This window comes from Oncorhynchus mykiss, chromosome 5, assembly GCF_013265735.2.
Source record: "Oncorhynchus mykiss isolate Arlee chromosome 5, USDA_OmykA_1.1, whole genome shotgun sequence".
Lineage (NCBI taxonomy): Eukaryota > Metazoa > Chordata > Actinopteri > Salmoniformes > Salmonidae > Oncorhynchus > Oncorhynchus mykiss.
In genome coordinates this window covers 89,644,352-89,669,478 of record NC_048569.1, presented here as the reverse complement: position 1 = coordinate 89,669,478, position 25,127 = coordinate 89,644,352, and the positions used below count along the sequence as shown (strand labels likewise).

Below are 25,127 nucleotides of genomic sequence, written 5' to 3'. Positions count from 1 at the left end.
AGCAATCCTGTCACATAAACCAATCACAGTGGAGCTAGACTATTGGGATCTACAATGATAATGTGAAACTAATCTACGCAATAAGGCACACATGTAAAGCTAATGATCAAAGAGCAGTCTGTGTGTGTTACTGGGTTCTCATGATTGAGACCACCATGTTGTCTGGGTCTCAGTATCAGCTGTGGTGATGTGGCTTGATGAAGGATTTGGGGCATCTGTCACCAAGAGCTTAATGAATCCTGATGTTCATGATCGGCCACTACAAAACATGGAGTTTGGTTTTTAGTGGAATACCTCAGTGCTCGAGGACTGGATCTAATTAAGATTGTATTTCTCTCTCTCTCTCTCTCTCTCTCTCTCTCTCTCTGTGCGTGTGCGTGTGTGCGTGTGTGTACAGTATATGCATTTGTAATTTACTGGTTATATCCTCCCTAAAGTTATAGTCGCCAAGGTCTTATAATTTTCCATCTTTTTAGTCATTCATTGAAGAAATTCCAGAATGCAACTTTTCCTGATTAGTTTAGAAGCCAGATAACAACTGTATCCAATGACAACAGATGTCTTGAGACCAAACAACATCACTGCCTGCCTTCCAACTTTTATACACGATTGTTTACAGGAATGTTTTCTATTAATCCATTTGGAATCACCCAAAGTGTACGACCTCTCATTTCAACCCACATTTGCCTTGTTTTAAAACCTCAGACTGTCTCCAAGAAGGATTTTAAATAATCAAATACATTTCATGTAATTGTTTATTTAGAACAAAAAAAGCCCTACCAGGCTAAAAGCTGTAAATTAGGGAGAGATTATAACAGGGATTTAGTTCGAATAATGACTCATTTTGTTCTTCATATCCACAGAACACCAGCCATTGCCCTTTCTAATTCAATTAACCCTGTAGTGTCTGACGTTAGGCGTTTTTAGCCCATAAATGTCTATTCTCTGCTCTCAGCAGGGTGTCCTTATCCCCGAGGCTGCCAATAACCCAAATCCATGACTCCTGTTCATTTTGTTCCCCTCGTTTAGAATCTAATTAAATCGGGTAATAAGGGTGGGAAGAATGGGTTGGAGTAAAGGCCTTCTAGGAGGCTATGTTCTGCATAACTCCAGTGGAGAGATGGATGGGGTACCGCTGTACGTGGAGACTACTGCCAAATCATGGACTACTAATGGGCATGCATTCTCTCTCTCTCTCTCTCTCTCTCCTGATTGCGACCAGATGTGAGCTCCACTCTGGGACAAGGCTGAGATGAGAGACAGCGAAGCCGCCAGACCCACAGTTAAATATATTAAACCAGTAATGAATAAAACAATAGCAATGTGCAATGGTTAAAAATAAGTTGATTAAGAATTTGATTTTGAGTCCATATTATGGGGCCATGAAGGAGGCAACTGGTGCATTTGTATTTGAGAAGTGTTGTGTGAGGGTTTATTCCTCTGTCCATGTGCTTCTCTGATTCCAATCTAGGTTCTGTAGGAAACTTGATGAAGCCTGTGGCAGCCCATTTAACCAGTTGTCATCACCATGACAGTTGGCTGTATGGGAGCTCCATACTATGTGAGTCATCTGTAACTCTTGTCAAGTCCAGTACTGGGTCAAAACTATTCAACCACCCCATATCAACAACATGTCTCGCCAACTCCATGTCTCCTCCATAATCAACTTATTGTCTACACATCTCCACATCTCCTTCCATCTCTCTCTCTCTCTCTCCCTCTGTGTGTGTGTATCAGTCCCATCCCAATGTTTATTGTTTACCAATATCATCTCAACACAAACTGACAGGCTGGATTCCCTCCATCTCTACCTCTAACCTGATTCTCTGCTCAGCTCTGGGGCTGGGGCCTGGAGGTTTGGCTCCCTGACCAGGCATTTCAGCTGGCTGGACATCTGGGGCTGGGGCCTAGATGTTTGGCTCCCTGACCAGGCCTTGCAGCTGGCTGGACGTCTGGGCCTGGAGGTTTGGCTCCCTGACCAGGCCTTGCAGCTTGCTGGACGTCTGGGGCCTGGGGCTATGGCTCCCTGACCAGGCCTTGCAGCTGGCTGGACGTCTGGGCCTGGAGGTTTGGCTCCCTGACCAGGCCTTGCAGCTTGCTGGACGTCTGGGGCTGGGACCTGGGGGTATGGCTCCCTGACCAGGCCTTGCAGCTGGCTGGACATCTGGGCCTGGAGGTTTGGCTCCCTGACCAGGCCTTGCAGCTGGCTGGACGTCTGGGCCTGGAGGTTTGGCTCCCTGACCAGGCCTTGCAGCTGGCTGGACGTCTGGGCCTGGAGGTTTGGCTCCCTGACCAGGCCTTGCAGCTAGCTGGACGTCTGGGGCTGGAGGTTTGGCTCCCTGACCAGGCCTTGCAGCTGGCTGGAGGTCTGGGGTTGGAGGTTTGGCTCCCTGACCAGGCCTTGCAGCTTGCTGGAGGTCTGGGTCTGGAGGTTTGGCTCCCTGACCAGGCCTTGCAGCTTGCTGGACGTCTGGGTCTGGAGGTTTGGCTCCCTGACCAGGCCTTGCAGCTTGCTGGAGGTCTGGGGCTGAGGCTGAAGGCTGGGGCCTAGAGCCTGCTTGGACCTGGGTGTGGTCCAAGCAGCTCACTGGTGTGTACAAAGGCCCGCACAGAGGATGGCTGCCAGGGAAAACAGAAGAGGTGGCAGGTGAGACAGATAGACAGGGCTCCATTGTTTCACTGTGTTTCTATTTTCTACAGGTGTGAGTCCTCTGAGCCCGGAGCACAGACCTCTGTTCAGATGTGTGAGACTCTCCAAGAGCTATAAGAGGGTTTGGCCCTCGTTTAGCAGGGCACGGAATGTGAGCCACTTTGGGGAAAATAATGAGGGACTCTGGCAATGACTCCCTGGGACAGCAAAACCCACATAGCTGAACGTTGCAGTTTATTGAATATTACTCTATCTGAAAGCACCACCTCACCCTACAGTGCAGACCCACCTAATGAGGGAGAAAGGATGGAGAGAATGGAGAAAGGGAGACAGGCAGAAGTTGCTAAGAACTAGGGAGAGAAGAATAAGAAAGAAGTGTGTAGAGCTTTCCATTTTTTCTCTTCTTACAAAGAGGCGATAGAAATAATGTGTCTGTGTGAAGTGTGGAAATACAGAGAGAAAAGGGAAGAAAGAGAGAGAAGAGAGAGAGCGAAGGGAAAAGAGAGAGCGAAGGGAAGAGAGAGAGCAAAGGGAAGAGAGAGAGTGACAGAGAATAGGAGAGGATGAGAGAGATCAAGACAAACTGTATGCATGATGTCAACTGGGGTTAGCGCTCCAAACTCACTGCAGATGGCAGGACGAGAGGTCAGGAATGGACATTAAAGAACAAATTAGGAACAGGAGCAGGGAAGGCTGTTCTGGAGTTGGATAGGGAAGGGGGACAGAGGGGTCAAAACAGTCTCAGACATATGGGCTTTTTAAACAGCAATTAGATGCATCCCGGCTTCAACGTCCGTGCTGCGAAGATGGTTTGACCCCTAATCATCCCCAATTTCTCCTGCGCCCTCTGACTCTCCGAGATGTGTCGCCTCAGATTGGCTGTTTATTTTTCAGGCCGTGTCCTGTTTGACTAAAAGCCAAGCTGTGTGTCTTTATGGATGGCAGTGAGGACAAGGTCAACACATGCACTTGTTGCATGGCTATGCATTCAACCATCCTCAACCCTGTTAGTCAAACTCTAGTTTCATTTCATTAAACCTGATTGGTTGCGATGATAATGCACGCTCCCATTTGACATACAAATTCATTGTCAAACTTTTCAACACTATAACAGAACACTGACTATAACATGTGGCTCAGTTGGTAGCACATGACACTTGCAACGCCAGGGCTGTGGGTTCAATTATCATGGGAGACCAGTACTAAAATGTACACATTCAATTAAATTTACACTATTGTCATGACATAACAATGTACATATTGTTAAAGTGTACTTTGGAAATTAGGTGATAGATATACAATATTAACATAACTAAAATAATAATAATCAATATTGTCAATGGGATAATCAGTAACAACTCACTACTGTAAATGGCTCTGGATAAGAGCATCTGTTATAAACATTGTTTTTTTTAGAAATGTTATTTCTCAGCAGCGCCTCTTCAACCTCAGGAGGCTGAAGAAATTTGGCTTGTCTAACCGAAGCACTCACAAACTTTTACAGATGCACAATCGAGCGCATCCTGTCGGGCTTTATCACCGCCTGGTACGGCAACTGCTCCGCCCACAACCGTAAGGCTCTCCAGAGGGTAGTGATGCACAGCGCATCACCGGGGGCAAACTACCTGCCCTCCAGGACACCTACACCACCCGATGTCACAGGAAGGCCATAAAGATCATCAAGGACAACAACCACCCGAGCCACTGCCTGTTCACCCCGCTATCATCCAGAAGGCGAGGTCAGTACAGGTGCATCAAAGCTGGGACCGAGAGACTGAAAAACAGCTTCTATCTCAAGGCCATCAGACTGTTTAACAGCCACCACTAACATTGAGTGGCTGCTGCCAACATACTGACTCAACTCCAGCCACTTTAATAATGTAAAAATGAATGTAAAAATGTATCACTAGCCACTTTAAACAATGCCACTTAATATGTTTACATACCCTACATTACTCATCTCATATATATATACTGTACTCGATACCATCTCCTGCATCTTTCCTATGCTGTCCTGTACCATCACTCATTCATATATCTTTCAATCTGACTTCTGGCATACTGTAGAAGTGTTTATCCCTTTACACTTGTGTGTATAAGGTAGTTGTTGTGGAATTGTTAGGTTAAATTACTCATTGGATATTACTGCATTGTCGGAACTAGAAGCACAAGCATTTCGCTACACTCGCATTAACATCTGCTAACCATGTGTATGTGACAAATACAATTTAATTTGATTTCTCACAATTACTTTGTGTGGGTCTATCATGTTCTCCATACCAAACTCAAGGTTTATTTTATTCCCACGTTCTTCTTCCTCTGACTAAGCTGTCTCATATTTTATGAGAGTGATAATAATAATCTATCAGAGAAAATGTTTTATTTCTCTAATTTGATCTGCAGCAAAACATTTGGTTCAATCTGACTTCTGGCATACTGTAGAAGTGTTTGGTTCAATCTGACCTCTGACATACTGTAGAGGTGTTTGGTTCAATCTGACTTCTGGCATACTGTAGAAGTGTTTGGTTCAATCTGACTTCTGGCTTACTGTAGAAGTGTTTGGTTCAATCTGACCTCTGGCATACTGTAGAAGTGTTTGGTTCAATCTGACCTCTGGCATACTGTAGAGGTGTTTGGTTCAATCTGACTTCGGACATATGGTAGAGGTGTTTGGTTCAATCTGACTTCGGACATATGGTAGAAGTGTTAGTGGATTTCTTCCATGCTGTATATTACTGTGAATTTGTTCAGTTTATTGGGCTGTAAGAAATCATGCTGTCGGTAGTTAATTTGTTCGAACATCTTTACTGTAGTAGAAATGAATCCTGCTATGAATGAGGGGGAGTAAAGGTGATGTTAAATAAATTGTTCTTTTTTCATGACTGTCCCAGATGTCCTATCCATCCTGTAACATGATGTTACGGACCCTGTATTTATTCATTACATTTAGCCTTCACAGAGATTCTGTTCTAAAGACATACATAAACATTTATTCATTACATTTAGCCTTCACAGAGATTCTGTTTTAAAGACAATCATAAACAAACTTCAGGGAGATTCTGTTCTAAAGACAATCATAAACATGTATTCATTACATTTAGCCTTCACAGAGATTCTGGTCTAAAGACAATCATAAACAGACTTCAGGGAGATTCTGTTCTAAAGACAATCATAAACATGTATTCATTACATTTAGCCTTCACAGAGATTCTGGTCTAAAGACAATCATAAACAGACTTCAGGGAGATTCTGTTCTAAAGACAATCATAAACATTTATTCATTACATTTAGCCTTCACAGAGATTCTGGTCTAAAGACAATCATAAACAGACTTCACAGAGATTCTGTTCTAAAGACATACATAAACAGACTTCAGATTGATGCCTATTCGCTGTGCTAAAAAAAGGGAGTGCACACACACACACACACACCTCTACCCGTACACATGTGGGCGGTAGGCTTGTCCCCTGACACTTTGAACCTTTGAACCATGCACAGTCATCAACAAAACTCTTAACCCTTGTGGGTCCCTGAAGGTCTTCGCTATAATCAGTTCCCCCTCATATACCCCAGCAATCAGAGAACCAAGGCTGTGGCCGCCCTATCCTGCCCTTCCCTATTATGCCTTGCCCTGACACAAGCAGCCAACACACTCTAAATGACCAGCAGCAGCTCTGTCCTAACACTTTGTTAGAAGATGCAACAGGGATACACCTCCAGCACAGAAGCAAAGAAAATGTCTAACTGGCCTCTTGGAGACCATTTATATTCTTATCAGACAGCACTAAATGTTCTCTAAACACCAACCTGATTAAATGTTCCCTAAACACCAGCATGATTAAATGTTCTCTAAAAACAAGCCTGACTAAATGTTCTCTAAACACCAGCTTGACTAAATGTTCCCTAAACACCAGCCGGATTAAATGTTCCCTAAACACCAGCCGGATTAAATGTTCCCTAAACACCAGCATGATTAAATGTTCCCTAAACACCAACCTGATTAAATGTTCCCTAAACACCAGCATGATTAAATGTTCCCTAAACACCAGCATTATTAAATGTTCCCTAAACACCAGCATGATTAAATGTTCCCTGAACACCAGACTGATTAAATGTTCCCTAAACACCAGCATGATTAAATGTTCCCAAAACACCAGCATGATTAAATGTTCCCTAAACACCAGCCTGACTAAATGTTCTCTAAACACCAGCCTGACTAAATGTTCTCTAAACACCAGCCTGACTAAATGTTCTCTAAACACCAGCATGATTAAATGTTCCCTAAACACCAGCCTGACTAAATGTTCTCTAAACACCAGCCTGACTAAATGTTCTCTAAACACCAGACTGACTAAATGTTCCCTAAACACCAGCATGATTAAATGTTCCCTAAACAGCCTGATTAAATGTTCCCTAAACACCAGCATGATTAAATGTTCCCTAAACACCAGCATGATTAAATGTTCCCTAAACACCAGACTGACTAAATGTTCTCTAAACACCAGCATGATTAAATGTTCCCTAAACACCAGCCTGATTAAATGTTCCCTAAACACCAGACTGACTAAATGTTCTCTAAACACCAGCATGATTAAATGTTCCCTAAACACCAGCCTGATTAAATGTTCCCTAAACACCAGACTGATTAAATGTTCTCTAAACACCAGCCTGACTAAATGTTCTCTAAACACCAGCCTGACTAAATGTTCTCTAAACACCAGACTGACTAAATGTTCCCTAAAAACCAGCATGATTAAATGTTCCCTAAACACCAGCATGATTAAATGTTCCCTAAACACCAGCATGATTAAATGTTCCCTAAACACCAGACTGACTAAATGTTCTCTAAACACCAGCATGATTAAATGTTCCCTAAACACCAGCCTGATTAAATGTTCCCTAAACACCAGACTGACTAAATGTTCTCTAAACACCAGCATGATTAAATGTTCCCTAAACACCAGCCTGATTAAATGTTCCCTAAACACCAGACTGATTAAATGTTCTCTAAACACCAGCCTGACTAAATGTTCTCTAAACACCAGCCTGACTAAATGTTCTCTAAACACCAGACTGACTAAATGTTCCCTAAAAACCAGCATGATTAAATGTTCCCTAAACACCAGCATGATTAAATGTTCCCTAAACACCAGCATGATTAAATGTTCCCTAAACACCAGACTGACTAAATGTTCTCTAAACACCGTCATGATTAAATGTTCCCTAAACACCAGCCTGATTAAATGTTCCCTAAACACCAGACTGACTAAATGTTCTCTAAACACCAGCATGATTAAATGTTCCCTAAACACCAGCCTGATTAAATGTTCCCTAAACACCAGACTGATTAAATGTTCTCTAAACACCAGCCTGACTAAATGTTCTCTAAACACCAGACTGACTAAATGTTCTCTAAACACCAGACTGACTAAATGTTCTCTAAACACCAGACTGACTAAATGTTCTCTAAACACAAGCCTGACTAAATGTTCTCTAAACACAAGCCTGACTAAATGTTCTCTAAACACCAGACTGACTAAATGTTCTCTAAACACCAGACTGACTAAATGTTCTCTAAACACCAGACTGACTAAATGTTCTCTAAACACAAGCCTGACTAAATGTTCTCTAAACACCAGCCTGTGTCACGGTTTACTAGGAGTGGTGGGTAGGAGTCAGGCGCAGAGAGCAGAAGGTTCAGTGAAATTTAATATTTATTCTCCGGCACAAAAAGGTCACACCAAATTACAGGGCGCATAACACTGACCAGCCCAAACACAGGACAAACAGAAAACAAAACTAAACAGAAAACAAAACAAAACCACATCCACAACCAACAGAGTTACAAAATAATCCTGCACAAACCTAAGCGGGCCTAACAGGTTTAAGTAGACAAAACTCAAGAAACACAAAAAAGAACAGGTGCAACTAATAAGACTAAACTAACAGAAAAGGAAATCGGTGGCGGCTAGTAGACCGGTGACCGCCCGAACAGGCAGGGGAGCCACCGTCGGTGGGAGTCGTGACAGCCTGACTAAATCTTCTCTAAACATCCGCCTGAGAGGCTTGTAGGAAGTCTAAACAAGAGGCAGTATCTTGCCAGCTGCTACAAAATCACAGTTTTCATAATGTCATCAATAGAATAATAATCAGTGTCCTCGGTCCTTCAGTAGATCTGGTGTCATTCACTCTGATAGGAGAATTATGTTCTGTGATTACTCAGTCTGCTATATCAGGATTTGTAAGATACGGTTAGAAATGAAAACAGATAGAGGTCCAGTCTACCACAGTTAAACGTGTAATCATAGGAACGTTCTGAAGTCAAGAATACAAAACAATTCATTTTATACCGACTTCTCACGCCCACACATACACACAAACATACACACACACATACACGCAAACATACGCCCACACATACACGCAAACATACGCCCACACTGTCTGTCTCACTACCCAGCCGACAGAGATAGTGACCTTGTCCTGGAGACGTACTCCCCGTTCTCTCCCAAATCTCTAGTCAGGTCGGCACCAAGCTCAGACAGTCTGTGTTTAAAATACCATAAAGACATATTGTCTTTACCCTAATTCTGACTTGGACTGCACATTTATTGATTATGATTTTATACATTCTAATCAATTCCATGCAATGATATGTTTCAGGGCGGAATATTCTAATCATTCAATTAACAGACAATTCTCACCTATCACACTCTCAACAGATATGAGAATAGCATTCAGTATCACGTCTAGTGACCAACAACCTTCACCCCAGTCTAGTGACCAACAACCTGCACCCCAAGTCTAGTGACCAACAACCTGCACCCCAAGTCTAGTGACCAACAACCTGCACCCCAAGTCTAGTGACCAACAACCTGCACCCCAAGTCTAGTGACCAACAACCTGCACCCCAAGTCTAGTGACCAACAACCTGCACCCCAAGTCTAGTGACCAACAACCTGCACCCCAAGTCTAGTGACCAACAACCTGCACACCAAGTCTAGTGACCAACAACCTGCACCCCAAGTCTAGTGACCAACAACCTGCACCCCAAGTCTAGTGACCAACAACCTTCACCCCAAGTCTAGTGACCAACAACCTGCACCCCAAGTCTAGTGACCAACAACCTGCACCCCAAGTCTAGTGACCAACAACCTGCACCCCAAGTCTAGTGACCAACAACCTGCACCCCAAGTGTAGTGACCAACAACCTGCACACCAAGTCTAGTGACCAACAACCTTCACACCAAGTCTAGTGACCAACAACCTTCACACCAAGTCTAGTGACCAACAACCTTCACCCCAAGTCTAGTGACCAACAACCTGCACACCAAGTCTAGTGGCCAACAACCTGCACCCCAAGTCTAGTGATGATCAACCTGCACCCCAAGTCTAGTGACCAACAACCTTCACCCCAAGTCTAGTGACCAACAACCTGCACCCCAAGTCTAGTGACCAACAACCTGCACCCCAAGTCTAGTGACCAACAACCTGCACCCCAAGTCTAGTGACCAACAACCTGCACCCCAAGTGTAGTGACCAACAACCTGCACACCAAGTCTAGTGACCAACAACCTTCACACCAAGTCTAGTGACCAACAACCTTCACACCAAGTCTAGTGACCAACAACCTTCACCCCAAGTCTAGTGACCAACAACCTGCACACCAAGTCTAGTGGCCAACAACCTGCACCCCAAGTCTAGTGATGATCAACCTGCACCCCAAGTCTAGTGACCAACAACCTGCACCCCAAGTCTAGTGACCAACAACCTTCACACCAAGTCTAGTGACCAACAACCTGCACACCAAGTCTAGTGACCAACAACCTGCACACCAAGTCTAGTGACCAACAACCCGCACACCAAGTCTAGTGACCAACAACCTTCACACCAAGTCTAGTGATGATCAACCTTCACCCCAAGTCTAGTGACCAACAACCTGCACACCAAGTCTAGTGACCAACAACCCGCACACCAAGTCTAGTGACCATCGACCCGCAAACACACAGTTGTGTCAAGTTGTCTGGATATCCTTTGGGTGGTGGACCATTCTTGATACACATGGGAAAAACCCAGCAAGGTTGCAGCTTTTGACACACTTTTGTCTTGCCCATTCACCCTCTGAATGGCACACATACTCAATCCATGTCTCAATTGTCTCAAGACTTAAAAATCCTTCTTTAACCTGCCTCCTACCCTTCATCTACACTGATTGAAGTGAATTTAACAAGTGACATCAATGAGGGTTCAAAGCTTTCAGCTGGATTCACAGGTCAGTCTGTCATCGAAAGAGCTGTTCTAAATGTGTTGCATACTCAGTGTATATAAATATGCTCAACATTGTGTTAATCACTCTAAACTGAATATTATTCAGTGATTTTCAAGGTGGTAACACCAATGACTTAAAACTGAGGGACACATTACTAGTAAAGTGTCTAGCATTTTTCTTATTAAAAACAGTTCAAGAAAACAGAAAATGTATCATTTCTCATGTTTTTGTCATTTTAAAAGGTTTTTACAGTGCCAAATTCAAGGAACAGCATTTACCACCGCAATTCAAGAATGACCCAGAAGCATTGTTGAATGAATATCGGTCAGGATAAAAGTGAATTGGGATTACCACTGCATGCCTCTAGTCTACGCTTCACTGATTATGGTTAAACCGGCCACCAAAAAGGCATATTCTTTTAAATATGATGTCAGTTCGGTTGTCATCTGAGACATTCTCATCAATGATAAGATGACAAACTCCACAGTGGAAAGTCTACACAGAGTTATCGGATTCACATGGAATTGTTGTTCAATTTAAATGAAATGTGATTTTAGCTTCTAAAATGTAAGATTTGGGTTTTCATAAGATTGAGCAGAGCCCTATCAGTGGCCCGCCCCTGTGAAGGGACATGGGCTATAAAACTTTTCAAACACGCCCTCCTCTCCCTTCCTATATAAGCCCTTGACGACAATATAACCTCCTGTTCCGAGGACGTGAGGACGACGGTCCGATGTCAGAATGGTTCAGATAATAACTACAGAACGAAGCCAACATCAGCGTGAGCTTTGGTTGCGAATGGTATGAACTTTGAACTCTTATTCACTACAGAAGTGATACCTCCTAGCCGTTGAGTTAGCAACAGCCGCTGCAAACGAGGGTTAGGGAGGAACAGACAGAGTATCCCGTCTACCACACAACGACGTTACTACAATGTATTCAATTTACCAGCAGAGACATTATTCAAAGGACAAAGGACTCGGTTGGGCAACACGGCCTCAGAGTAAATATTTATTGCATTTTCCTTTTCCAAATGGGCAGTAATTTAGAATGTATAAGATACTGTATTTACGATAGCACAGCTTCGCCCTTTGTTCCTCAGTCTTCCTGCTCTTTCACTCAAACCCAGCCCCTTTTCTTTTGTGTAACCAGCTGTAATATCTGTTCCGCCCGCTAGACGTTTTCCTTTATGACGTAATTTGTAATCAAGTTATGATTTAAATATGTGTATGTGTAATTCTGTGTGATTAATTATTTATTTACTAAATACCTAACTAATGATTAAACTTGTTAGCCAGGGTTCGTGCAGATAACCAAGAATTTACAACTTTCCGATGAGACAGAATTAAGATGACGATTAATATTGACTGCTATTGATGTAAAATATTGCTAGGTCTTTAAGAGTTTATTCGGAAGATAACAGCTCTATAAATATTATTTTGTGGTGCCGGACTCTCTAGTTAATTACATTTACATGATTAGCTCAATCTGGTAATATTAATTACGGAGAAATTATTTTATAGAATAGCATGTCATATCACTTAATCCGGCATAGCCAAAGACACGACACTGTTGAACACTACACAGGGTATTTTATACAAATTTAACTCCTCTGACCCTCAATGGACAATTGAATGAGATTAAAAGGATAAAGTTTGATTGGGAAAAGAGGAAGAGGGAATAATATTCAGTGGTGTAAAGTACTTAATTTAAAATACTTTAAAGTACTACTTAAGAATTTTTGGGGGGTATACGTACTTTACTATTTATATTTTTGACAACTTTTACTTGTAAATTCACTAGATTCCTAAAGAAAATGATGAACTTTTTACTCCATACATTTTCCCTAAAACCCAGAAATACTTGTTACATTTTGAATGCTTAGCAGGACAAGAAAATTGTCAAATTCACACACTTATCAAGAGAACATCCTTGGTTATCCCTACTGCTTCTGATCTGGCGGACTCACTAAACACAAATGCTTCATTTGTAAATTATGTCTGAGTTTTGGAGTGTGCCCCAGGCTATCCGTAAATAAAATAAACAAGAAAATGGTGCATCTGATTGCTTAATGATTTATACTTTAACTTTTGATACTTAAGTATATTTTAGCAATTACATTTACTTTTGATAGTTAGGTACAGTATATTTAAAACCAAATACTTTCAGACAGTTGCTCAAGTAGTGTTTAACTGGGTGACTTTCATTTTTACTTGAGTCATTTTCTATTAAGGTATCTTTACTTTTACTCAAGTATGAAAATTGGGTACTTTCACCATCACTGAAAATATTTAATAATAATATTTCCTGTGAAATGATTTAAATCTACATACATCTTTACTTTAATTTACTTTACTGACTTTGTCCCCGTTTAAAGTGGCATTTAAATACAGTAGACAACCAATGACAATAGAAAATGAATAACAGTTACATATAGTATATACAGATGATAGAAGACCAGCCTGCTGGCCTTACTGGGTGAATAGGAACATTAACCCCAGCTGTTTAGGAGGGTTATCCCACCAAATGATTGTCCAGTTCAGTTTTTTTTCTGCGTGTGGGCTGCCCTATACCTGCACCCAAGGGGAGTATTTCAAAGTCCAAGTGGCTTGGGTCTAAAAAGATTTTATTAGCCTTTCCGAAGGCCTTGACCAGATCTCATCCAAGCCTGTCTGTTTGACTCCAAGTACCTTGCTTGCTGTGGTGATAATCCTTCTCAGCATATTGTTCTGGCTGACAGTGGCCTTGCCAAACCAACAAACAATACAACAAGTTAAAACACTCAATGGAAGCTTTGTTAAAGAGACCCAGTATAGTCCAGTCAACATTAAAAGATCCCAGCTTAAAAAATAAAAAAAAATTAAACACACCTATATTCATTGGCAAATATACATTTATGTTTTTAGTTTTCAATGGTGTCAGGGAAATATGGCTTTAGGCCAGTGCTTATAGGGTCAGTGCTATCCGAAATCCTTGGTACGTCCATACCATTCTTCTTCTTCTGTGAGGTTTAGCGGAGGTTGGCATTCAAATTATGTTGCCAATTAGACTGGGGTATAAATCCATTATACTTCAATCCACAAAATTAACACCTACTGCTTCTTTCTCCAATATTACACATTCCTTTGTCTCATGCTCTTCTGCACACTTCTCACACCTAGGAACCTCCCTCCTACACACTGCTGTTACATGCCCATAAGCTACACCTGTAACAACGTACTGACTTCGGCACAAAAGCTTGTACAGGTTAAATAAAATATCCTAACATCACCTTGTCGGGCAAAGACTCAACATCAAAACTCAAAAGAACAGACAATGACTCTTCTGTTTTACCACTCACGCCACCCTGCCTACGTCACACCAAACGATGAGCATCACAAACACCGGGAATTTGCCCCTTCTGCTGGTCCACCTTCACATTTACTGCTACCTCAGTAATCATTCCTTTCAATGGCTCCCTGTTCCTAAGAGCAAATCAAGAAACTGATCTTTCCCTGAGTTGCGTAATATGTTGCGCCCGGCTCCCTTTGGGAAGAAGAAACACACAAATATCACAAGTCCGCTACGGGTTTCAACTGCCCCCAACTCCTTTACACCCACCCTGAAACCACTAATGGATCCACCAAAAGGCAAGGATCCACTTTCTCCAAAAATGTCACTCCTACTGGACCAGATTCTTCTATATCATGTCCATTGATGGCAGTCTCGGGCTCCGAGCTCTTCACCACACCTTCCACTTTACCTAACTCGCCCTCACTCACTTCCATTTCACCTCCAGCACTCAACCTGGCGTACTGCTCACTCTGTTTGTACTTGCCACCAGTCTTCTTCACCCCCCGCCCATCTCCCTTTCTAACACCATTTTCATCAAATTCAGCCTCTGCTTTCCTCATTCTCTTCAACACCTTCATCCTCTTTTTCCTCTTCCCTTCCTCAGAAGAAAAACAGAAGACTGTCTCCTACAGCTTAGGAAGAGGCATTAAGTCCCCAGACTCATAACAGAAGTTCCTGTGGTTTGCGCTTCTCTGTAGCCTTTTTCCACTCAACCATCCCTACAAAATTCCTCTGTCCACTTTTCACTCTCCACATCCCTATCCTAAAACCTAACCCATACATTAACCCCTACCCTTAACCATAACCCTTACCTAACCCTAACCTTAAACCTTACCTTGACCATTTAAAATGACAACTTCCATGGGATAGGGACGTCCCAAGGATCCCTGATAGCAAGGACCTTGCTTATAGAGTAAAGGCTGGTTTACAGTTTGTCTATTGACATGTCTGTAGACAATTGTCAAAGTGACATCATGAACATTCTATTGTCAGCCGACATTAGTGCTGAGCGATTACTGTTTTTTGATATTGGTTCGGTTTCAGTTCATCTTTTTTTACATTAAATGCAGTATGCATTATGCTGGTTGAATGCTGTAACACAGAATAAAACAATTAATAAAAGTCCCATGATGGTAGTGACTGCATATTACTGCTTATCATTTAATAATAGTTTATTCACATGACTTCCCTTTAAAATATTTTAGTTATTGTGTACATTCCATTTGTTTTATTTGATGAATATTATTTAATTCCAAGTCATCATCGCATCTCTATAGAGCTGCTGTCTCTGCTGTTTGACAAAATCAAAAAATGTTAGTTCTTCAAGGTAAATAAGGCATACTTTTATGACTGCTGAATACCAACTATCAATCACTTAGATCAAGTATTTTCAGGTAGATATACCTTGCAAAGCAGCAGCTGCTCTATATCACCTCACAATCGTGCCATCTACTCTCTTCCATAGCAGGCGTAAAGGAAACAGACTGGACAAGTAGATGTGCAATGGATTATGGTCATTGTAGTTAATTACCACGTTTTATGCTCTAAATTATACTGAACAAAAATATAAATATATCATGTAGTGTTGGTCCCATGTTTCATGAGCTGAAATAAAAGATCCCAGAAATGTTCCTTATGCACAAAAAGCTTATTTCTCTCAAATGTTGTGCACAAATGTGTTTACATCCCTGTTAGTGAGCATTTCTGTCAATATAATCCATCCACCTGACAGGTGTGGCATATCAAGAAGCTGATTAAACAGCATGATCATTACACAGGTCCACCTTGTGCTGGGGACATTAAAAGGCCAATTTAAAATGTGCAGTTTTGTCACACAATACAATGTCACAGATGTCTCAAGTTTTGAGAGGGCGTGCAAATGGCATGCTGACTGCAGGAATGTCCACCAGAGCTGTTGCAGAGAATGTTATGTTAATTTCTATACCATAAGTCGACTCCAATGTAGTTTTAGAGAATTTGGCAGTACCTCCAACAGGCCTCACAACCGCAGACCACGTGTAACCATGCCAGCCCAGAACCTCCACATCCGGCTTCTTCACCTGAGGGATCGTCTGAGACCAGCCACCAGGACAACTGATGAAACCGTGTATTTCTGTCTGAAATAAAGACCTTTTGTGGTGAAAAACATATTCTGATTGGCTGGGCCAGACTCTTAAGTGGGTGGGCCTATGCCCTCCCAGACCCACACATGGCTGCGCCCCTACCTAGACATGTGAAATCCATAGATTAGGGCCTAAAGAATTTATTAAAATTGACAGATTTTCTTATATGAACTGTAATTCATTAAAATCGTTGAAATTGTTGCATGTTGATTAATATTTTTGTTCAGTATATGTAGAATATCAACCTGGTCTCTCTGGGCATTTCGTAGTATTCTTTACGTAAATCTGTGACACTCCATATAAACTCAGCAAAAAAAATAAACGTCCCTTTTTCAGGACTGTCTTTCGAAGATAATTAGTAAAAATCCAAATAACTTCACAGATCTTCATTGTAAAGGGTTTAAACACTGTTTCCCATGCTTGTTCAATTAACCATAAACAATTAATGAACATGCACCTGTGGAACGGTCGTTAACACACTAACAGCTTACAGACGGTAGGCAATTAAAGTCACAGTTATGAAAACGTAGGACACTGAAGAGGCCTTTCTACTGACTCTGAAAAACACCAAAATAAAGATGCCCAGGGTCCCTGCTCATCTGCGTGAACGTGCCTTAGGCATGCAGATGTGGCCAGGGCAATAAATTGTAATGTTCGTACTGTGAGACGCTTAAGACAGTGCTACAGGGAGACAGGATGGATAGTTGTTCATCCTCGCAGTGGCAGACCACGTTTAACAACACCCGCACAGGATTGGTACATCTGAACATCGCACCTTCGGGACAGGTGCAGGATGGCAACAACAACTGCCTGAGTTACACCAGGAACGCACAATCCTTCCATCAGTGCTCAGACTGTCTGCAATAGGCTGAGAGAGGCTGGACTAAGGGCTTGATTTTGACCCCCCCCCCCCCTTTGTTCAGGGACACATTATTATATTTCTGTTAGTCACATGTCTGTGGAACTTGTTCAGTTTATGTCTCAGTTGTTGAATCTTGTTATGTTCATACAAATATTTACACATGTTAAGTTTGATGAAAATAAACAAAGTTTGACAGTGAGAGGACATTTTTGCTGAGTTTAGTATGATTGTGTATGGTATAAATTTATTTGTGGATGTCCCTCACCCATTTCGTATGATATATTACAACTTACAATTTGTATCATTAGTTACAAATTTGCAAAATCTACTATATGTCACAAATTAGCAAAATGTACAATATTTGACAATTTTGGAAACGTACAATTTGTTACAAATTTGCAAAAGTACAATATGTTTCAAATTTTCAAAACGAATTATGTTGCGAATTCAAGCTAGGTGGCTAAAGTTAGTTAGGCTAGGGGTCAGGGTTTAAGGTTAGGGTTAGGTTTAGGAGTTAGGTTAAAGGGTTAAGGTTAGGGTTATGTGAAGGGTTAGCTAACATGCTAAGTATACTGAACAAAAATATATATACGCAACATACATCAATTTCAAAGATTTTACTGAGTTAAGGTTCATAGAAGGAAATCAGTCAATTGAAATAAATGAATTAGGCCCTAATCTATGGATTTCACGTGACTGGGCAGAGGCGCAGCCATGACTGGGCCTGGGAGGGCATAGGCCATCCACTTGGGAGCCAGGCCAACCCACTGGGGAGCCAGGCCCAGCCAATCAGAATGAGTCTTTCCACATATATTTTTGTTAAGTATAGTTGCAAAGTAACTAAAAAGTAGTAAGTAGTTGAAAAGTTGCTAATTATCTAAAATGCTAAGGTTATCTGTGATGAGATTCAAACTCACAACGTTTAGGTTACTAGATGTTTGCGTTATACACCTACCCATCCAACCACCCTACTGAAGTAACCATCTGTCAGATTGTCACCATAGCAAGAGTAACATGTCATACTCATTTGAGTGTCCCGGACTTACATTTACTATGTTATGTCTAGTCTATGAGACCAGGTTGAGAATATTGGCCTGTTGCAAACTACAACTCCCTAATATATCGCACAATTCAGGCTGGATTTGATTTATATTTAGAGAAACTGTGCAATGTGAGCATTGAGGTCACAGAAAAAACTGAACGAAATAGAATTCAAATAATTTAACCGACGTTGGTCAATTAGTGGTTAAAAAATCGAAAAAAAACAGAAATGTCGGTCAATCGCTCAGCACTATCCGACATCTAACTTGTCATTATGAAAATATATAAACACAAATTGACAGACTCTGCATGACATCAGCAGACTCTGCATAACACAAATAAACCCATCCGATTAAAAATGAATTCAGTAAACGTCAATCTAACAAGCCAGGCAACTAAAAGTAACTTTCTAAACAATATTATGGTTCATTGCTAGCCAGTTCAAATAATGAGGAGACTCACCAGAGGCAGAGTATTGCTGACAGTCTTTCCTTTAGAAATGTTTTTATTCATTATTACAGGAAAATAAATCCAAGACAACATAATTATTTACAAACTAATGGCGAACTAACAGAAAATAGCTTATTGCCACAGTGTAACGAAATAAAAGTAGGTCATTCTATAGGAGAATTTTAGAACTCTCGCATCTTGTCACAGGAGAACTCGACCTACATTAACATATTACCTCAATTACCTCGACTAACCGGTGCCCCCTGCTCTTTAATTATTTGTTACTTTTATTATTGTAGGGATTTTTCTTAAAACTGCATGTTTGGTTAAGGTCTTGTAAGTAAGCATTTCACTGTAAGGTCTACCTACACCTGTATTCGGCGCAAGTGACAAATAACATTTGATTTGATTTGGTCTGGTTGCTGTGGCAGTCCGGTAACCACGACAACGGACAGTCGCAGATACATTTGTTCGTGTCTGTGCGTCAAGGAAACTAACAGTCGCAGCGACGGTCTACAGACATTTCACCGGAGTATAAATTAAATGTCATTTTGACCAGCGACATTCGTCGCATTCTAATCGTCTACACACAGACATGTCGTTAGACCAAGTATAAACTGGCCTTTAGACAAACTCTGGCTCTGAAGCATACTAGTGTCCAAAGTATATGCCAGTGTTTCTCTTTTTACATGATTAAAAAAAAAGCTTTTTGCTTGGTAACCAATTTCAGTTGAGTATTTGTGCGTGTTTTATAATTAGTCTAACAGCACATAAACCGGTGAATATCACATCATGTGAATTAATAAACTACAATTTGAATTTAAATAAAATCAAACAGGCGTTATTTCTTATGTCCTTCACTGGTCCCTTTCGGGGTCTTTGACGTGGCATCAATAAGCAAAGATGGCGGCTAAGTAGAAAGTTTTCCTGGAATGTTACTTACTTTTGGCATTTTAAGTTGATGGTTTCGCTAAATATTTAATAGCTAACAAATATCTCGTGTCGCTAAATTCCTAGGATATCAATCTTAAAATGGCTGGGTGGTCAGGGTTTTCGGAAGAGGAGCTACGAAAGTTGCAGCAAAAAGGTAACTTAAACTTGACTTCAAGCTAGCATAACGTCAGCTCTTTACAATCATGATTTAGGTATATTACATTACACAAGGTTGTGTTTGTAAATTCAATCTGGAGTACCAGAGTGCGCCCTGGGCGTTCGTAAATTCAAAGCGTTTTGCTCTCGGATCACTGGACGCTTTGGCGGATGAGTAACGTTAGCGTTCTAACCTCAACGAACAGCAGTCAAGCACCCTAGCTGACGTTGGCTAGCTACTTCCAGACACAACACTTCACTGACCATTTTGCTCGCTTTATCAGAGCTGGTTAGGTTATTTTCATGTTATCCATAGCGTAGGTGACTAACTGCTGTTGGCAACAATGTAATTACGGTTTTTTTTGCCGACGTTTACGGACACCGAGCATATTCGACGGGCGTCGAGCGTTTGTAAATTCATCAGTTATTCTGCGCTCTGGCACACTCAGACGAGAGTGCTCTGAAATTGTAGTAGATAGCCATTAACATGCATCGCATTTGGTACAGTTTGAAGTATAAGGACCTTTGTGACTTTAATAGCAGAGAGCAGTAATGCTTTTTAAAAAAGGTTACATTGATGTACACCTTTATGGCAGTGTGGGAACACTAAACCTCTCTTTTACACTGCTTGTTTACAGAAGACAGTGACCACCTGTGCTAATTAGCTATCTAGCATGCTCCAAGCACCTGTGTGTAACTGAAGAAGGCCGACAAACGTGTTGTGACTGAAAAATACTGTTGGCTGCAACTGTGATGAAGCCGGTGAAAACAGTGTATAACGTTATTTTTGATGTGGCATGGAAGTAAAGGGCTTTATGTTTCTAGAACCTTAACGCAATTGAGAATCGATTCACGTTTAGATGGAGTATTTGGTTGGCTCTGACAGCCGAAACAATCTTTGTCTGAAAATAAAATTAGATCCTTGGACCATAAGGAGTAATGGTAGACGGCTTAAGAGTACATTTTGGGCTTACATAAGGTTAGCTCACGAAAACTCTAGGTGGCATTCTGTCTTCAGTTCTCTGCCATTAGCTTCGCCCACAACTGCCTCATGTGAACTACAATCCCAACGCTGTGTTTTAGAAACGTCAGTAATCATCGCTTGTGATACGGCTTTAAAAACATATGACCTTTTCATCAGCGAGAAAGAATACTTCAAATAAGAAAACACACTTACTGTAGCAGTTTTGCATAGATCCTTACAGCTATGGGTGCCTCCATGCAATGAAACTACAGTTCTGCGCACTTCTCAAATTATGCTTACACACAGGTGTTCAGAGTGCAGAAGATAGCTAATTAGCACAGGCCTCTTGTCATCCCTCTGTATGGCCATGTGGGAACACTAACCCTATCATGGTGTGTATCAACTTAATATTTCCAGCTGATATGAAAGATAAGGTACTTATGTTTCCAAAACCTTAACACAATGACACGTATGTATGTTCAGATTGACCGTCAGGGATGCTTAACAAAACTACGCATACAGAAGACACCTTCGTCCAATGACTTATGTGTAAATGTAATGAAACTGATTCATGATCAAGGGCTAGTATAAAGTTAGCTGCTTAGCCAAGATTCGGCTGTCCACATATATCCATTCATTAGTCAATTCAGTAGCTAGTTACGTCTGTAAAGTGTATCGATATCCAGTATCACTGTATCTCTGTTGTTTTACCTCATTCATCAGACCAGGCGGTGCCTGCGGCTTTAGGTCGTGGACGGAAACCAGCTCCTACTAACCGGAGTCGGCAGCAGTTGCAGCGAGAGCGAGCCCTCCAGTTAGCCACTCAGCAGAAGAGTGGACCCGGCTCGTCTGCACTACCACCCGAGCAGCAGCTAACCAAGCCTCCGCCGCAGCCCACTAAGGCCCTGCCAAAGGCTGTCATTCAGCCCGTTGTCGCCCCCACAAAGCCGGTGGAGGAACCCAGCCAAAAAGAGACCCTTGCCGTAAACCATGCTCCTGCACCAGCAGAGGACACATCACCGATTGTCAAGGAGTTGGAAAAACAAGAGGTGGAATTGTTAGTAAGTCTTTGTTATCATAAATGAGGTATAGATCAATGTCTTATGATGATCTCACAGTTGCCTGTACATTCATTTAGTTTGGCATAGCAGTAATGTTGTTGACACTGACAGGGTCCAAAAACCAAGAAGAGTGCAGTGAATTTATTTGAAGAATACTTATCTTAGGCTAATTAGGCCTGTCCTTTATTGTCTGTAGATCATCCTCATGTCTGTTGATTGCCTTTCTCTGTATTGGGTGTTAATGCTCCTCGTTGTTGTAGTCGGGAGAAGACTCGCATAGAGCTGCTTCAGCAAGACCAAAAGATGATGGAAGAGAGGAATAAGCGCAAGAAAGCCCTCCTGACCAAGACCATCGCTGAGAAGTAAGGACAGATGCTGTAGTTCACATTATCACTACCAGCTATTCTGATACACTTTGTTTCCTTTGGACACTTGCTGTGGTTACTCTTGCACAAATTCACCCGAATGACTGTTTTTCTGTGTACACAGATCCAAACAGACCCAGGCAGAGTCAGTGAAGCTGAAGAGGATCCAGAAAGACTTGCAGACTCTGGACAATATGGTGTCCAACGACATCTGCATACTGAGAGGTGTGATAGAGCAGGCCAGCTGGGACTATAACACTGCAAGGTAACACACAATTTGAAGAACATGCTGAATCCTTGCCACGGAGATGAGATTATTTTCAATCAGGGTGTTTTTCACTCAGGGGAGGTCATCCATTTATTAATACCCATTATTGTTGTTGTATCACCAATAAAAAAATCAACCATAGCAGTCTGTAGCTATACTAATATCGCAGTGAACATTTCCTTCTTTCAAACTCTGGAAACACTGCTCCCTACAGGTTATTCAGCATACTCCTTCAGTACATCCCAATACATTGATAAAACAATGTCCCCTCTCGGATATGAAAAAAGGATGGTGATATGTACATCCTAAACTTGAGAATAATGACGCTGGGCTGAAAAAATAACTATTTAAGGAGATAAAGGAATGAGTGGCCTGCACAAGGAATGTTGCTGCTCCACGGTGACTTTTTTTCTGAACCCAAATCAACAACGTTTCGACTTCACAGAATTCTTCGTCAGGTGAGGTAGGCCATGTATTCCTTCCTTTGCTATAAAACAAATTCCTAATACATCTGTCTCCTTTTCTGTTCAGGAAGCGCTATGAGAAGGCGGAGTCTGAGTATGTGACGGCCAAGCTGGACCTCCACAAGAAGACGGAGATAAAGGAGCAGCTGACGGAGCACCTGTGTGCCATCATCCAGCAGAACGAGCTCCGCAAGGCCCACAAGCTGGAGGAGCTGCTGCAGCAACTACACCTCCAGGCCACGGAGGAGGAACAGGAGGAGGAGCGGGGGGAGGAGGAGAGGAAGCAGGAGGAGGAGCGGGGGGAGGAGGAGAGGAAGCGGGGGGAGGAGGAGAGGAAGCAGGGGGAGGAGGAGAGGAAGCAGAAGAGTGTCATGGAGAACCAGGGAGAAACAAATGAACAGTCTCCCCCAGATACAGGGGTAGAGACTGAGACACAGGCAGGCGGTGCCATGCTCCAGCAGGAGTACCCTGCAGTGACTGTGAGCGATCAGGACTGTAAAACGGCCAACATCCCCCTAGCGGGGCAGAGCGAGGCTGAGGCCCCAGCTTCTGCTTCCTGAGGGGAGGGGTGGTCCATGAGATGTCAGCCCTTACTTTCACTGTTCAAAGTAACAGACTCTTACTGACCCAGAATGTCAGTCCTGCCTGTTACTATCTAGCTTCAGTATATTAATACTGTATGTCCAATACATCTATTAGGGGATTTTTCCTCTTTGTGTAACAATCCTGTGTACTGTATATGTATAAACATTCTACCATTGGGGGAAATTCATTTAGATTTGTACTGTCTGAGAACTGGCTCACTGAGTCTTCATTGTGGAGCGAACAACATTGGTATTTTGTTACTGTTTGTCTGTATGCTCTTAATGTGGCGGTGTCAAAAATGCTTCAAGCACTTATTTTGCACAATATTTACATCCGAAGTGAATACTCTCTGTGTCATGCCTAGCCAAGAACATGTAGAACTGAAAGCATAGCTGTTTGTTTTTTCAAATTGGCCTGCTTTGTCTTTATGGTGAAGCTGAAAGGAGGTGGTTAACATTAAACCCCTGAATGTTCCTCTGTGCAGATCCAGGCTACAGATGAATAGAAGATACTTGTGTTCACAGAGCAGCGCTGCCAGATCTATTCTCTCTGTATGTTGTAGATCAACATAATATCTATCGGGGTTTTGCTATCGAAGGGCTGGTATTTCCCAAAACCAAACTCTGTCTCAGGCATATTAAAGACTTGTAGATCTCCAGCAGGCTTCCTAAGGAATGGTAAGGTGATATCTCATAATGTATGTATGCTCTGAGAGAACTGCTCCATGGCATGTTGCTGCTTTACTGTTATGGCTTTAGAACAGCTTGTTTTCAGTGGCACTCTATGGAACAAATGTGTCTACAGCAATATAACATTTATCTGATATGAGTGTGCTGCAGCTAGTTGTTTTGTGTGTAAAACCCAGCTTTATGCCTGTGTGTGCCAGGGAGTACCAAATGGTTTGTTTTTCAAATATTATCCTTAGAATGAATGTTATGTGAATTTGTTTAAATCCAACATATGTTGTTTTGTATGGAAATGGGCTTATTAAAAGTGGGTGGCTATTTAAACATGTATTCTTTTTACACTATGTGGTTAGTATTTGGGTATGTGTTCATTTTTTTTATTTAAAAAATATATATTCTGAACATGAATGCAACTGCACAAAACCTGTTCAATTGTAACACTTCTATGCTGTTCATGTCATCTTTGTTGGTTCAATTAGTATGAATGAAGTATTATAATTAAATTAATACGAAACTTATCTCTTATGATTTGCTTTGTTTTTGTCATTTTCATTATACGAAATTAGTATTTTGAATGATCTGTTTCATTCTGTCTTTCTAGGTGCTGTAAGGTAAACGCATTCCTTATTGGACCTTGTGGTGCCGTAGTGGAGTTTAGTGAGAATAGTTTCGAACTCCCATCGCTTTTTCAAGTCATTTTAAAGTGCAGTAAGCGTTCTGTAAACCGCTCAGGTTTTACAGCGCTTTGGTCACATCTGGCCGTCTGAAAGGGAGACCATAAACCCAGCTCTTTTAATTAGTTAGCGAGTAGTGAGTGACCACTGAATGTCCCCGCCACCTCACAGGTCAACGCTTTAATGCGTTTAATATCCTGCCTGAAATGATATTTTACTAATTTGATTTAATAACTATGTGTT

At 41.8% G+C, this 25,127-nt stretch overlaps 2 protein-coding genes across 5 annotated transcripts; one reads left to right on the top strand and one right to left on the bottom strand.

Annotated features, from left to right (window-relative positions):
- Positions 1 to 265: 265 nt before the first annotated feature.
- LOC118964683 (basic proline-rich protein-like) lies at positions 266 to 21,170 on the bottom strand. The gene is made up of 2 exons (XM_036978726.1): positions 20,995 to 21,170; positions 266 to 2,619 (listed from the first exon to the last, which is right to left on the bottom strand). Exons 1-2 carry the CDS (start codon positions 21,036 to 21,038, stop codon positions 1,908 to 1,910), a joined length of 756 nt encoding a protein of 251 aa, XP_036834621.1. The 5' UTR covers positions 21,039 to 21,170; the 3' UTR covers positions 266 to 1,907.
- gorab (golgin, rab6-interacting) lies at positions 19,602 to 24,731 on the top strand. Of its 4 annotated transcripts, none has more exons than XM_021604673.2 (5): positions 19,602 to 19,815; positions 21,505 to 21,838; positions 22,103 to 22,204; positions 22,332 to 22,472; positions 23,007 to 24,731. In XM_021604673.2, the coding sequence occupies exons 1-5, from the start codon at positions 19,761 to 19,763 to the stop codon at positions 23,497 to 23,499; spliced, it is 1,125 nt and encodes a 374-aa protein (XP_021460348.2). In that variant the 5' UTR covers positions 19,602 to 19,760; the 3' UTR covers positions 23,500 to 24,731. The 4 variants fall into 4 exon arrangements, with proteins under 4 accessions (XP_021460348.2, XP_036834619.1, XP_036834620.1 ...); XM_036978724.1 differs by lacking the exon at positions 23,007 to 24,731 and adding an exon at positions 22,690 to 23,000; XM_036978725.1 differs by lacking the exon at positions 23,007 to 24,731 and having other exon boundaries at positions 22,332 to 22,476.
- Positions 24,732 to 25,127: the final 396 nt, after the last annotated feature.